General features: G+C 50.1%; 1 protein-coding gene across 1 annotated transcript; it reads left to right on the forward strand.

Annotated features, from left to right (window-relative positions):
• The first annotated feature begins 245 nt into the window (after positions 1–245).
• TADA1 (transcriptional adaptor 1) lies at positions 246–14,628 on the forward strand. Its single transcript, XM_015564270.1, has 8 exons — positions 246–281; positions 3,644–3,827; positions 4,063–4,128; positions 8,058–8,155; positions 9,680–9,889; positions 11,267–11,418; positions 12,666–12,828; positions 13,220–14,628. The coding sequence occupies exons 1-8, from the start codon at positions 246–248 to the stop codon at positions 13,370–13,372; spliced, it is 1,062 nt and encodes a 353-aa protein (XP_015419756.1). The 3' UTR covers positions 13,373–14,628.
• Positions 14,629–16,087: the final 1,459 nt, after the last annotated feature.

Genomic DNA, 16,087 nt, shown 5'->3' on the forward strand with positions numbered 1-16,087 from the left:
CACGGCCCGGCCTCCTGGGGGGGTGCGGCCCGGGGCGGGGCGCCCCGGGAGGGCTTCCTGGAGGCGGAGGCTCTGAGCCGGGGTGGGCTGTCGGCTCCGAGGAAGGCAGTTTTGGCCCCTCTGGTAGAATAGTAGCGGGCACTTAGGGAGCACCTTTCAAGCGCTCTGAGCCTCGGGCACTGCCTCCTCCCACCTCACAGCAGATGTGAGCCAGGTGCAGGCACTCCCGTGTGATAGGTGAGCAGATGGAGATCCGGGAGCGTAGTAACTGCAACTGGAGAGTAGGTCACAGCAGGTTTGGGACCCTGGCCCTGATACCTGACGGGTTGGTTGCAAAGGGCCCAGGTGCCCGGCCACACCTTCCCCAGGTTACAGCAGGGACGGAGGACCCTGTTGGGCCGGATGCTGAATGGGCGAGGCCCAGGCCGAACAGCATCATAGGAGCAGCCTCTGAGATGCTGTGTCTAGGCCCCAGAGGAGGGTCGTGCTCAAACAGGTGCTGAGTGCTTTGGTTGACTTGGTCATGTGTTATTTTCTGCAGGTGTTTCAGTGCCTCCTAGTCTGACCCACTTACCCGCCTCGGCCTCACAGGGGCCGGCGGGCTTGGTTTTGGTGTTGAGGAAACAGCCGTTTGGCTGTGGGTGTACAGTAAGGGACCAGGCTAGGTCAGTCTCCCAGCCTTTGAGAGCCAGGGCTGCTGTTTGGGCACAAGTTTGCCCATAGGTAGGCAGCACCATGTCGGAACAGCTTCCCTGCAGAGCCTCGTCTCGGCTCTGAACCAGCTCCCACGCTCCAGACGTGTGCGCGTCCTTCTTGTAAACTAGGGAGGCGGGTTTCTGTGTGACTGACCTCCTGTTGGATAGAAGAGGATGGGAAAGGAGCTCTGTTCCACTTCCTAATTGTTCCTGTCCTTTAAAAAACAAAGAAGGCCTCTAAATGTCCCCTGTTGGGAAGTTACCAGTACTGAGCGTGTGAAACGTGGTGGCAAGCTCTGGAACTAAACATGCTTGGCTGTTGAATGAAATGGATCTTAGGCGACTTTAAGATTCCATTAAGGCTGCGGGTTTTCTCCTGGAAAATTTTTTTTTTTCAGATGAATCCAGAGCTTTGGCTGCAACTTCATCCAGCCATGGCCAGTTTCATGCAGAGATCGTAGCCGGGTACATACAGAGATGATGGCTAGGTACATACAGAGATCATGGCCAGATACATGCAGAGATCATAGCTAGTTCCATGCAGAGATCATGGCCAGGTCTATGCAGAGATCATGGCCAGGTACATACAGAGATCATGGCCAGGTCTATGCAGAGATCATGGCCAGGTACATACAGAGATCATGGCCAGGCACATACAGAGATCATGGCCAGGTCTATGCAGAGATCATGGCCAGGCACATACAAAGATCATGACCAGGCACACAGAGATCATGGCCAGGTCTATGCAGAGATCATGGCCAGGCACATACAAAGATCATGACCAGGCACACAGAGATCATGGCCAGGTCTATGCAGAGATCATGGCCAGGCACATACAAAGATCATGACCAGGCACACAGAGATCATGGCCAGGTCTATGCAGAGATCATGGCCAGGCACATACAAAGATCATGACCAGGCACAGAGATCATGGAGGTCTATGCAGAGATCATGGCCAGGCACATACAAAGATCATGACCAGGCACACAGAGATCATGGCCAGGTCTATGCAGAGGTCATGGCCAGGTCTATGCAGAGATCGTGGTTGGGTACGTGCAGAGATCATGCTGAGGTGCCAAGAAGCTAATCGGTGAACAGGAGGCCCTGCTTGGGGCACAATAAGGCTGTGAGGGCATTAAACCATCTGGTTGAGAAATCTCTGCTTTTTTTCTTTTCCTGTTAGGAACTCAGATGAGCGTTAGAAAGTAAACAAGTGTGAACTGAAAGTGATTATGAGACATGTACTGATTTATTAATCCTGCTTCATGAACAGGGAGCAGCTTCCTTCAGCACTGGAACAGGGGTGTGGATGTGAAAACGCATGGATTGTACTCATTTCAAGCGGAGTTATGTTATGTGAGAAAGGGTTGAGTCTTTTCTGCCAGTCAACTAGTTATTTTTGTGATTAGCGGTTGCTTTTCACTTTAAAAACCACTAAGTTTCTGAAATCCAGGGCTGTTTTCTGGGTGGTGAGCCGTTTTAGAAACCACTTACTTCAGCCAGTTAGATTGAAACTGGACTCTGTTTGAACGGAAAGAGGTCAGCCAGAAACAGTATTAATGACCACTCCCCAGCCCATAAAACACACACATTTTGACATATAAATATTTTGAAATTGAACTATAATTGACAGGTAATATTGTATTAGTTTTGGATATACAACATGATTTGGTATTTGTAAATATTGCAAAATGATCACCACAGTAAGTCTACTTACCTTTGTTACCATACACTAAATATGTTGCTCTGGCTGGTGTACTAAGTGGTTAGAGCGGCAGCTCACACACCAAAGGGTCACGGGTTCGAGTCCCAGTCAAGGGCACATACTTGGGTTGCAGATTTGACCCCCCAGTCCCGGTTAGGGAGGGTGTGGGAGGCAACCAATTGATGTGTCTCTTTCACATCCATGCTTTTCTTTCTCTCTCCCTCTGTCCTCCTCCTCCTCTTCCTCTTCTTCCTCCTCCCCCTCCTCTCTCCCTCTCACTCTCTCTAAAAATCAAAGGGAAAAAATTTATTCAGGTGAAGATTAACAAAAAAAAGTTTTTTTTCTTGTTATAAGACCTTTTAAGGTCTCTCTTAGCAGCTCACAAATCTGCAGCACGGCAGTATTAGCTGGAGCCTGTCACACTTTAAACGCACCTGTTAAATGCAGGCTTCTGAGGAGTAGTGGCCTCTTAGAAGGGGACAGTGAGGACGGAAAGGACAGCTGTGCTTTTGGCCACTTGGCTCATGAGTCCGATTCTGTGACTACCTGTCAGCACCTTTCACGGAGGACTTTCTTCCCTTTCCCACCGGTTGGTATGCTGATTGCCAGGTGCCCTAGTCCGCGGGGGTGGCCATAACAATGCCATGGACTGGGGGACCTGAATGGGCATGTATTTCCCACCATATGGAGGCTGGAAGTCCGACATCAAGGGTCCGCAGGGCCGGTTTTTTCTGAGGCCTCTCCCCTGGGCTCGGTGATGACCGTTTTCTCGTGTCTCTCTCCGACCTGTCTCATAAGGACGCCAGTCACGGTGGGGCAGGATCCGCCCTGACACCCCCATGGGAACTGAGCCCCTCTCGAAAGGCCCTGTCTCCACATAGTCACATTCTGGGGTGGAGAGCAGGGCACTCACCCTCACACTAGGGCAGTGGTTCTCAGCCTTCCTGACACCGCGACCCTTTAGTACAGCTCCTCAGGTTGTGGTGACCCTCAACCATAGGATTATTTTCATTGCTACTTCATAACTGTAATTTTGCTACTGTTATGAATCGTCATGTAAATATCTAATATGCAGGATGTATTTTCATTGTTACAAGTTGAACATAATTAAAGCATAGTGATTAATCACAAAAACAATGCGTAATTATATATGTGTTTTCCGATGGTCTTAGGCAACCCCTGTGAAAGGGTCATTCGACCCCCAAAGGGGTCGCGACCCACAGGTTGAGAACTGCTGCACTAGGGAGTAGAAACTGTCCTCAGGGTGGACGAGGTTAGGTGGACGCGGGGAAGAAACAAAACCTGTGATTCTTCATACTGTCTCTGCCCCTGCAGATACTGGGCCAACCTGAAGCTGTGGTTCAAGCAGAAGATCAGCAAAGAGGAGTTTGACCTGGAAGCTCACAGACTTCTCACACAGGATAATGGTAAAATAACTACCCACTTGGGGGGCTTCCCAGCTGTGCAATAAATTAGTCTTTTCACTTAAAAAAAAGTACAAGTTTGATTTTAGTGGTCTATAAGGCCATTTTAATAATGTGATTTTAAAATTAAGTGTAAAGAATGGCAGAACGGGATACCCAAAATCCTTAAAAGCTACGCTGAAGTAGTGGTTTCCTTTTAACTATCGTGTATTTGACCCTGCACTCCTCCCTTTTACAGTGCACTCTCACAACGAGTTCCTCCTGGCCATTCTCACGCGGTGCCAGATTTTGGTGTCTACCCCAGGTAAGGGAGCAACAGTACACCCGAGATACTGGCTTCAGCTTCCAGAAACAGACACTTGTGTTTGCAAGCGAAATGTTCTTTGAAGGGCTGAGAAAGGGATGGTGTGCTGGTGCAGATTCCTTTATGGCCATGTTAAAGCAGGGCTCTCCCTGGACTCACGGCACCTTTGGTCATGACTCCCCACCCCACTGGACTTCAGACACTGAAGTTGTGTGAAGTGGGGAAGGGCTGGGCGGCCAGGATGAAGAAGTGGAGGCCAGTGCAGGGAGGACAGTAGCGGGGGTTTGCATAGATGGAGGGAGTGGGGATTACAACTTGTGGGGAACCTGGGCTTCCACTGGTGAGATACTGGCACCTGGAAGGTAGGTTAGTGCTTCCACATGTATGTTAGGCAGATTATTGGTGGAAAACAAAGGTCTTGGACAGCAGCTTGTTGGGAGGTTGAACTAAACAGGTGTTGATAGAAACACCCACCCCTGTGTCCCTAATTGCTTGGAGCTTAAGTGGTACAAGCCACCTCTTTCAGCCATCTTGTTTTAATCAATTCATCCAAAACAAATAATTGAATACATGCAAAATTTGCCCCATGATAAAACTTAGCCTGGGCTCTTGTTAAAAAGTGCATTCTTAGGTACCTCCTGCTGTCGAGTAAGTTGAATTTTTTTTAAAAAATGGCTGTGGAGATGCTGATGATCATGTATTAAAAGCCCATATTTATCTAGAAATGGCCAGTGTTTTGTATCATCCATCCCTGTGCCAGCCCCTATTGTGTGATAAAGAATTCAGGAAAGGTCGCCTGGAGCCCAGTTCCTCCTCCAAGAAGTCCCCATTGGGTGCGTCCCTAACGCTCACCTGCCCTCACAGCACGGCTCACACGTGTCAGGTTCCTGTGTTCTGTTCAGCTTAGCGTGGACTTTGGCCGGGAGGATCATAGAGGTAATCCACTTCATTGTGAAAACCTCATTTGATCAGAAAACCAACACCATCAGGATCAGATCTTGCTTTTGAGGCAGATCTTACTTTGGAGCATACTGTGAGGCCCCACACACCCAAGAGATAAGGGATCTGAAATGAAAACCCTGGTTGAGTGGAGACCTGGGTACAGGTTTAGCTTAGAGCAGTGGTTCTCAACCTTCTGGCCCTTTAAATACAGTTCCTCATGTTGTGACCCAACCATAAAATTATTTTCGTTGCTACTTCATAACTGTCATGTTGCTACTGTGATGAAACATAATGTCAATATCTGATATGCAGGATGGTCTTAGGCGACCCCTGTGAAAGGGTCGTTCGACCGCCAAAGGGGTTGCGACCCATAGGTTGAGAACTGCTGGCTTAGAGAAAGGAGCTAATTATTGGATGGCCTTAGCTTTAATTTGTAAAATAGAGGCAGTGATGTCGAACCTACGGGATAATAAATAAATAAATAAGCAGACGAAATAACAAGTGAAAAGGTGCTTTTAAAAATACAAAATGCTTGCCCCTTAGCCAGTTTGGCACAGTGGATAGAGTGTCTGCCTGCAGACCCAAGGGTCCCGGGTTCAATTCCGGTCAGGGGCATGTACTTTGGTTTGTAGGCCTGGGCCCTGGTTGGGGCTCCTGCAGGAGACAACCAATCGATGTGTTTCTCTTACATCGATGTTTCTCTCTGTCTCTCCCTCTCTCTTCCACTCTCCCTAAAAATCAATGGAAAAATATCCTCAGGCGAGGATTAATACACACACAAAAACCCACAAAAATGCTTAACAAATATGGAGAGTTATTAATAAGTATAGCTGGTTTACCTGAATTAAATAAAACCTTTGATATTCTTGAATGTTTATTACTGGTTATTTTTAGATAAGTGAAGAAACATTTGGAATCTGACCGATTATTTCTCCATCAACACCCCAAATATATTTTCTTGAAATGAAATTATTTAATATTGGCTAGCAACAAAGAAAAGGTTTCTGTTACAAGTAGAATATAGAAATGTGGGTCTGTACCAACAGCCCTTGCAGGTGAATTACAATGAGCTTGTATTACTTTGACTTTTTCTCATTAACACCAAACAAGACGGTTAAAGAGAATAGTGCAGCAGGTCTTACAATGAAACGCTTCCCACCCTCATCCTGTTCTGACAGACAGCTACGCTTGTGTTGTGTTCTGGGGCCTTAGTAGCTCCTCATACAGTAAGCTTATTCTCTCGAGATACACTGACCTTAGACGAGTGTTTCATCATCTTACTGCTCTGTTTTGTGAGATTTCCTCAGCTCTTCTTTCAGCCTTTCTGTCTCATGCATCCTTTAATTCAACATTTCCATAGAATCTTTTGTTTTACGGATATGTGACTCCTCAGAATTCTCTGAGGATACCAGCTAGGCGTCCTTGAGTCCTCTATGTAGCCTGGATTCTTTACCTCTCGAACCTCTATTTTTCATTTGCTTAACTTGGTCTTTCTTAAAGTGCTTCAGGTAGATTATTGTCAGAGACCTGGGGTTTCATATTTAAGAAATAGAGGCCCGGTACATGAAATTCGTGCACTGGGGGTGGGGGGGGGGCGTGGGGACTGTCCCTCAGCCCAGCCTGCACCCTCTCCAATCTAGGACCCCTCGGGGGATGTCTGACTGCCAGCAGTTGGACATCCCTTTCACAATCCAGGACTGCTAGCTCCTAACAGAAAACCCTGCAGAGACAAGCCTCCCTCTGTGACTCGCCTGCCTGCTAGCCTGATGGCCCCCTAACCGCTCCCCTGCCAGCCTGATTGACACCTAACTGCTCCCCTGCCAGTGTGATCGCTTCCAACTGCCCTCGCCTGCAGGCCATCTTGTGCCAATGTGGGGGCGGCCATCTTGTGACAGGAGGGTGTGATGGTCAATTTGTGTATTACCTCTTTATTTTATAGGATGGGCTTCTTCCTTGGAGGCCAGCTACCTTAGTAAACCCTAGAGATGCTGTCCCTTTAACTTGAGCCCTCCATGCCCCACCTGTGTTAAGTACCACGTGGATGGGAGTGAGCAGAGCTGGCCTCACAGCAGGTGGACTGCCCCAGAACTCAGACGGCCCTGCACTGGGCTAGGTAGCTGTCTGAACAGGGCACCTGCATTTCTGCTCTGTACTGAGTCCGTCTGGGGGTAGGGGTCTGTGGGGATGACTTTTGCCTGTAGACCTCCCACCGATGATATTACGGGTCCCTCCTGGTGCCCACTGCACTCACCTCCTCCAAATCCAGGTCCTGTTGGGTTTCTCCTGGGCAGGTTGACTCCCGCCTCACTGCCTGCCTGTGAGGAGGTCCGTGGCATTGGTTTGCTAGCTGGGTCACAGCCAGCTCGTGTTTGCTCTGTAAGCCCGCACCGTTCAGCCCATTGTGGACATTTGTCGAGATTTCATCTGGTCCCCGCTCATTGTCCTCTTCCTTGCTGTGTGGGCAGCTCCTTTACTTTCCTCTGTTGCCATTTTTAGTGGGTCCTGAAGGAGAGCAGGTTAGCACACGTGCTCCCCATCCTGAGCTAGAAAACCCTGCTCTGCTTCTGTGGTGTGCTGCAGGGATAGTAGCTGACGGTCCTCCCTCTGTGACATGGCTGCAGGGATAGTAGCTGACGGTCCTCCCTCTGTGACACGGCTGCAAAGACAGTAGCTAACTGTCCTCCCTCTGTGACACGGCTGCAGGGACAATAGCTGACGGTCCTCCCTCTGTGACCCAGCTGCAGGGACAGCAGCTATGGTACGGAAAACCAAGCTGTTGTCCTGAGAGTAATTTTGGTTACAGCTAGAAAAGGAAGTGGAAGGAATTTATGATTTTGTTTTGAGAAGCAGAAAAAGAAGATGTGAATTTGTTTTTTATTGATTTACATTATTTGAGCATTCCATACTTGTTTTTATCCCCAAATGAAAACACTTAGCAGTTTCTGACTCGTGGTTTTCTCTCACGGTCCTTGCTTCCTGTCTCCTAGAGGGTGCCGGCTCCTTGCCCTGGACAGGCGGCTCCGCAGCCAAGCCCGGGAAGCCGAAGGGAAGGAAGAAGATGTCTTCTGTGCGCCAGAAATTTGATGTAGGTTGTTCGCCAGTAGGTCTGGGTAACCACTGGTTTAAGTTTTTAAATGAATATGAACTTACTGGTAATTGAGTTGGGAAATAGGGGGCGTCCTGTGTGGGAAACGTGTTCCTGTTTGTGAAGTTGGTGCCTGAGTTTTTCTAATTCTGGTTTGTTCTGCATAAACATTAATGTTCTCAGTAGCATCCGTGATTTCTCAGTGATTTGGAAGCTATGCCTGTGTTCTTTCTCTGAAATGTTTCTCTGGAGGGACTGGTGTCCACGGTCCAGGAGGCCCGCAGGCCGCAGGGCCGGGGGCCTGTGGGTCAGCAGAGAAGGCGCAGCGCGTTTGGCTGTAGGGTTTGTACACATTTAGAGTAACCGGCTTTTTCCTGAGGGAACAGTTTCCTGAACGTCTCCCTCCTCTCGGTGTTGACGGGGAAGCGATGGCTCTGGATTAACACCACAAGCACCGATCCTGCCTCTGCTGTTTCAGCTCAGCAGCATTCCCCTGGAGGCATCCGGACCCAGGGGGGCCTCCTGCTCACACACCTGCTGGTGTACAGTGCAGCTTCTCCCCTGGAAAATGGGGAAAAACAAGTGTTGCTTTTCTTTTTTTCTTTTTTTAAATATATTTTATTTATATTTCACAGAGAGGAAGGGAGAGAGATAGTCAGAAACATCGATGAGAGAGAAACATCGATCAGCCGCCTCCTGCACATCTCCCACTGGGGATGTACCCGCAACCCAGGTACATGCCCTTAACCGGAATTGAACCTGGGACCCTTCAGTCCGCAGGCCGACGCTCTATCCACAGAGCCAAACCAGTTTTGGCATGCTTTTCTAATACAAACTTCAAACATGTTAGCTACAAAGTGTTGTATGTTGTGCTTAATCACAAGCTGCCAGGGCCTGTCTCTGGATGGTGACGGAGAGTATAAATGGGCCCTCAGCTCTCCCAGAGGAGGCCGAGGCTTTATGAGCAGAAAAAAGATTGAGAAAACGATTTTAAATAATGAGGCTGGCGATGTGTTGTTGAGAATTGCAAGTGGAAGGCAGTAGTAACTAGTCACACTACACTACACAGCATTATCTTGGAGCATTTGCTGTTAGGTCTGTCCTGTTGGGTAGTAATACTTTCCAGGCTTAACTGAAGGGTTGATTATGTCCTGACACTTTCAGAACCTGCCTGCTAATGTGCATTTCACACGCTCTCACTTGTTTTGAATATAGTTTTAAACCTTCTCCCTGATTGTTACTCTAGCACAGAGCCATGTGCTCTGTGGTTACAGAGATGCTAATTACTAGAACAATCGGCTGTGCATGCTAGCGTGCTCCCCTCAAGCCACGCCTCCATTATTTCCATGAAACACGTGTGAGTCTGTGACTATTTGTGCATGAGGCGTTGCTTTTTGGTTTGCACCCCGGTGGCGTGGTCCTGGTGGCGTGGCTCTGTGGGCTGTGCAGTCCAGGACGTTACTCTTGTTTGCGTCTCGTTACTCGCCACTGTAATGAATAACTTTGAAAGGTTTTCTTACTCAGCACAGATTCCAGCCTCAGAACCCCCTCTCGGGAGCCCAGCAGTTTGTGGCAAAGGATCCCCAAGATGACGATGACTTGAAACTGTGCTCCCACACAATGATGCTGCCCACGCGGGGTCAGCTGGAGGGGCGGATGATCGTGACGGCGTACGAGCACGGCTTGGACAACGTCACCGAGGAGGCCGTGTCGGCTGTGGTCTACGCCGTGGAGGTGGGTTTGCTGGCGGCAGAAACAGGGTTGCGGGTGATGAGCTTGTGTGTGTTGTTGGAAGTTGCTGCTGCAAGAAAAGACCCCACATGTCACTCTGATCTCAGAATTGTCATCATTCACGTAGTTTTCCTCTGAGGGAGAAACGCATCGCACTCCAGGCAGGTGCCTTCGCTTTACAGGTGAGCTTCCTGGAGGCGACTGGTGTTCGAGCCCATGTGTCATCTGTCAGCAAGGGAACAGTTTTTAAGGGGGCAAATGAGATCGAGAGTCCTAGGGACTAACTCACGGGGTGTCACTGTGTCTGGCATTAGGAGAGCTCGACGAGGCATCTGCACAGTGGGTTCCTATCGCAGACGCTCCGTCACGCCCTCAGTTTTTCACGTCGTTACCGGAGGGTGTCCCTGGGGCCTGGGGTGCACAGGCGCTCCAGGGACGCTGGGTCACCTTGCACTTCTCTGGGCGTCCCTTTCCTCACCCGGACCTCAGAGATGTAAGTTACAAACGTTAAAGTGAGCTCCGTGTGTGGAAATTATAAACTGCCATGAACTCCTGATGGAAGAGGATCTCACTGGTGTCATTGAAATGCCATTCCTGGTCCCGCTGACAAGGGCAGGCTGGGACGAGCTGTCATATCGCCAGCCCTCTTCTCTACCTGGCTCTCATGAGGTGAAGGGATGAAACCCCGATTTTCCTATGTCCTGTGTATCTGTGTTTACATGGCTCCTGAGAGCCACGGTTCTCTTCAGGGAGGGGGCTCAGTTTATGGGGCACGGTAACCCAGAAACCCCAGAGCTTGAGACTTTTTAAAGCAAGTTTCAAGGTGGGTGCCTCTTTTAAAGAAAATTACTCACTTTTGTGCTTTTATTTAAAGCTATCTGAAAAGCGTCTTTTAAATTTTTTTTATTGATTTCAGAGAAGAAGGGAGAGGGAGAGAGAGAGATAGAAACTTCAGTGATGAGAGAGAATCACTGATTGGTTGCCTCCTGCACGCCCCCTACTAGGGAGCGAGTCTGCAACCCGGGCATGTGCCCTGACCAGGAATTGAACCATGACCTCTCCTTGTTTATAGGTTGATGCTCAACCACTGAGCCATGCTGGCCAGGCTGGAAATCATTTTTGAGAGGAGCAAATTTAGAGATATGAAACCTTTTAAAGTAAATTCCATGTAGAACAAGCCCACCTGAAGTAGAACCCAGTAAAGCAGCCCACCCCCTCCTCCCGGCCCTTCTGGTCTGGCTTCTCAGTGAACCACGCATGGTCAGGCACGGGCGCCGCTCCCCTCCCATTGGCTGGGTCCTGTGGGCGTGAGCAGCTCGGGAAGTCTGAGGATTTGCTCTTAAATGGGACTTCATGCTGTTTTTCTTCTTGTTTTTACAGAATCATCTTAAGGACATATTGGCATCAGTTGTATCAAGAAGGAAAGCGTATAGGTTGCGAGACGGTCACTTTAAATACGCCTTTGGTAGTAACGTGACCCCACAGCCGTACCTGAAGAACAGCATCATGGTGTACAACAGCTTAATAGAAAGGTATGCGTGGCTGTGCGGTCCCGGTGGTGACACTGCTCTGTGTACCGACCGCTGTCAGATAGTGGGTTGGTGCAGCCGTAAGTCTGAGGGACCCTGAGAGCGGAACGGTTTTACTCATTGTGTCGTTCATCCGCCACTTCCCACAAAGTTCTGTCCAAATGGTAAGCCTTTGGGAAAGAAAAACACTTTCCTTGTGGGAACTGAAGTGACTGCATTTCTGCAAGTGCTGGGCGTGGTGCATCTGGTCATGGCAACTGGGAGACGTTCTGGAGAAAATGACGGGGGAGGCGGAGTGGTGCAGGTGCAGGGTGACAGGGAGGGAGGTGGGAGGAGAGACAGTGTTGGTGCTACGGGGAGGGGCTCTGCCAGCGCCGTTCCTGCCTCCGGGACCTGGGCCGCAGCTCCTCACCCGGGTGCACCGTAGGTGACGAGCAGTTCTCAGTCTCCTGCAGGCCTGTGTTTGGGATTACTTGTTCTCATTTGTAAGTCATTCTAGAGAAAAACAAACCAAAAAAGGGGGCTCCTGTGGTGGTGAATTCTGGGGACAGCATCCCTGACCGCCAGGCGTCTGAGCCGCCTCTCCCCTGCACAGTCACCCAGGGCTCGGGCTCCTCGGGTGGGCTGTTTCCGGAGCAGGGCTGCCTCTGCCTGGGGCCCACGCTGTCCTCCGCATCACCTCCTCAGTGTGGCTTCACGCCTGCGTGTCCTGCTGCAGAGGGTCTGTGCTGTGTCCCGGTGCTGACACTATGCCCGGCTTCCCTATTGCACCTGGGCCCTGGGGACGGGCTAGATGTGTTAGTTTCCCCAGGGCCTGCGTTTGGCCTGTGGCCGCCCTTGTGCTGGCGGGTTCTCCCTGATCCTGTTGGTCCCAGCACATCCATCCACCTTCCTCTCTACGTCGGTGTTTTGTTTCCTCTTCCTTGAATGAAGGTCTATTGTGTTTTTTCAACTAGAAGCTCTTTAAGGGCAGGGAACAGTCTTGGCTGTGTATCTGGAGTGTAGTAAATATTTTAACGTGTGGAGGGAGGGGTCAGTAGTTGCTCTACATTTTGTTTCCTGCGTGCCAGATGGGCTGCCTTTAAAAATGAAAATTTCTACTCTTCCTCTTTGCACGCACTAAAAAATAGCGGGGTTCCTACTTCCTTTTAGATCTTTTGAATGAGGTGCCTCCCTGCAGCCCGTTCCTAGTCTCGCCGTTGGGTGTCTCCTCGGAGTTGCTGGGTGTTTCTAACATCCTCTGTTTCCAGCCCTCCAGCCCTTCCTGCCCCCTGTGTCGGCCAGAACGCAGCTGCCCACCTGCACCCTGACGACGCGGAGCAGCAGGCCGCACTCCTGCTGGCGTGCTCCGGGGACACCCTCCCTGCACCCCTGCCGCCCGTGAACATGCATGACCTTTTTGAAGCTCTGCAGGTAACTCCTGGCTCCTGAAGGTTTTCCTGGGTTTATGGGTGGCATTCAGGAGCTTGCGTACTTCCCGGCCTTTTGTTTTTCAGTTTGGGCTGTTTTCTGTTAAAGCCATTCATCCCCTCATTTTTAAATCCTGGGCCCAAGTCCTTCCTAATTTCTCTCCTATCCCCCACACCTCCCCAACGAGAGAAAGAAGAGGGGAAAAAACCTTGTTCCCTTATTTCTATTTCAGAACCTTGTTATTTCCTGTTTTCTTGTTAGTTGGCTTGGGATTCATTAGGTTCTGGCTTGAAGTTTATAAGTTGTGTGTCTTTTCTGTGAGTGTTTTGTGGATCTAAACCTTTTACATGTTAGAGATGTCCTGAGTGTAACTGACCTGCCATGTTCAATCCAGGTGCACAGGGAAGTCATTCCCTCGCACACTGTGTACGCGCTCAACATCGAGAGGGTCATCACAAAGCTCTGGCATCCCACCCACGAGGAGCTGCGGCAGGACCAGGTGCACAGGCAGCGCCTGGCCGCCAAGGAGGGGCTTCTGCTCTACTGAGTCGCCCCCTGCTCTGCTGAGTCACGCCGCAAACATATTGATCATTGAGCATTGAATGTCTCGGGTCCACACTTCAAGACTGGAGTGAACGGTGTAAATATAACCTTTCCTATGGAAATGTGACATTGAGTACATTTTGTGTTGCTACTGTGAAGCCATTAGTAGAAATCTGACTTCGCGAGCAACCCATATCTGTGTGTGGACGTGTCCCCGTAGAGTGGGCGCTGAAAGTTGCCTGCGTGGGAATGGCCTGGCCCTGAGGTGCTGGGTCCTCTGGTCTGCGTGTCAGGTAGGTGACCTCCTAGAACAAGGACGCTGTTAGAACTCTGCCCCCGTGACCTGCAGGACACCCGTGTGTTTAGTGGCATCCTCTGCTCAGTGTCCGGCAGGCCCAAGGTTCCGCCTGCCTCCTGAGAGAAGCGCGCTCTTGGAATTCGGTTGAAGTAACCTACAGTGTTAACAGTCAGACGCCTCCCTCAGTGACCAGTCTGATTGTCAGCAGATGTTATCTGGCAGCACCTACAAGTCAGTACCGCTCCGAGACAGCATGGCTCAGGCAGCCTGTGCTACTGGAAAGACGCCACCGCAGACGCAGAATGAATTCGTTCACCTCATGAGATGTCTCCTCGCGACTTAGGTCCCTTCATTTAGTTCATAGTCCCGGACGCTGACTGACAGGCTCACCTATTCGTCGTTCCCATAGGATGCTTACAGTTTATGTGAACATGTTGCGTTGTACGTGTAATTCCCCAGTTCCTGTGTCTATCCTTTCAAACGATAAAGTGAACATAATTTACACTTGGCAGTGTTACTGACACCAGGTTTTTTTAGAGAGGTATTGCTCTTTACTCAGGAGGAAGTGCTGGTGGATATGCAGTTGACTCCTGAACAGTGTGGGTGTTAGGGGCGCCAACCCCAACGCATCAGATACGCACTTACAACTTGTGACTTCCCAAAACTTAGCTACCCCTCAGTACCCGTGGGGGATTGGTTCCCGGACCCCCCACTGATCCCAGAATCCTCGATGCTCAGGTCCCCGATACCACATGGTGTAGAGCAATCTTTAGTCCAGGTGTTCATTGAAGAAAAGTCACGTATATGTGGCCCCACAGTTCAAACCTGTTGTTCAGGGGCGGCTGCATTAGAATGAGTTCTGTGGTTTAGTGACATGTATAAATAAATATGTCCAAATGGGAAGCTGGCCGTGTGCTGGATTTTGTACCTTAAATGTGACAAATAAACCTTTTGGGAGAAAACTGTGTGTTTATTAAACAGATAAGGGACCCTGCCTTCTGCAGAAACATGAAAAGCCCTGTGGTGAGACCTTAGCAAGATGTTTCAGGAGAATGTTCTAGAGGGAAAGATTAAGGCATGCCATCTCTTCCTGCTGTGGTGTGTAGATTAAACAAGACTGAAAGGAAAGTCAACAGCTGAGTTTCAGTTGCTGGCCCAAGTCACAAAGGCCCTTTGGACTACGGTTGAGCTAATACTGGAGTCGCGGGTTTAGAGGAACTGGAACCAGTGTCTAACCAAACATTTTGGACTACACACACCTGGGCCTCAAGGCTACGAATGTGTCTAATTTTGTGGGTTCCGCGGGTGCAGAGGGAGCCAGGCCAGGTCTGCGGCCCACTGAGAAGGCAGGTTTCATCTCTGCTCTTGGATCTAAGTCCCTACAGTCACCTGCTCTGGACAAGAGGACTCCGTGCCTCCTGCTCTGGGCCCACTCTCAGGGCAGGAGGGCAGGGAGAGTGGTGCTCAAGAGCCCTGAGAAGTGTGAGCAGGTGAGGCTGCCGCCAGCCGGGCCCTCCCGCCCTGGGATCCTGAGTGCTTCCTGCTAAGCATCCTCTTGAGAAATGCTTCCGTGAGGAAAAATGCTGGGAACGAGGTAGCTTCACACTCAGAATGAAGCGCTTTTCCTGCAGGAACCCCACAATCATGTTAGCTGCAGGGTCACTCGGGCCCACCCTACTGTGTCCCGGCCTGAAGTGCTCAGCACATGCCCATCACCCTGAGCACCCACCGCTGTGACCGGCCAAGCACAGCTCTCCTCACGGAACCCATCCCCTTGGCGATCACGACGGGGCTCCAGTTACTGAGTGGGCGCTCCTGACTACAGTGAAGGCCTGTACCCCATGGCATGTGCCTCCAGGAGGTAAAATCAGGACAGGGACGCTTGGTTTGGGGGGTCATGCCTGCTGTGGCCAACAGATTGGTTCAGAATTTGACTGATGGCTTAAAGGGAAACGTGGTCTAGGTTATTCTTGGAAAGGAGACAGCTCCTTACTCATTGAATCCACGGGCAGGGTAGATTGTCAGGAGTGATTTTACTAAACACGCACCATGAAAGGGCACATGGAGGGTTCACCATGCTTTCCTTTCTAGAAGGCAGTTTCTGTGGGTCAGCGTGCTGGCATGTTTTCACTCATTAAAACCCACACCCCTAACGATTGCCTTCCTGATTCTGGTAACGTACCATCCCTCAGCGCCCAAGCCAGGACTGCTTGAGGGGAAGCTGTTTATGCCAGCCCCCTGCCCCAGTCTAAAACCACACATTTGCTTCCCTCTGTAAAGACACCGTTCCTGGTACTGCCATCCTACGAACAGACCCTTTTGATCCAAGGGTATAACATTTATTGGTACAAGGGGTGAGAAAGGACGAGTCGTCATTTGCAATGTGGCTTTTCACTATACTAGCAGGTGAGGAATAAAGAC

The sequence above is a fragment of the Myotis davidii genome, unplaced genomic scaffold (genome assembly GCF_000327345.1).
Source record: "Myotis davidii unplaced genomic scaffold, ASM32734v1 scaffold401, whole genome shotgun sequence".
Taxonomy (NCBI): Eukaryota; Metazoa; Chordata; class Mammalia; order Chiroptera; family Vespertilionidae; genus Myotis; species Myotis davidii.

Coding starts and splice junctions, on each gene's coding strand:
- TADA1 (XM_015564270.1), top strand. CDS start 246: ATGGAGATCCGGGAGCGTAGTAACTGCAACTGGAGA. Junction 4,129..8,057: donor GATTTTGGTGTCTACCCCAG/GTAAGGGAGCAA, acceptor CCTGTCTCCTAG/AGGGTGCCGGCTCCTTGCCC. Junction 12,829..13,219: donor ACCTTTTTGAAGCTCTGCAG/GTAACTCCTGGC, acceptor TGTTCAATCCAG/GTGCACAGGGAAGTCATTCC.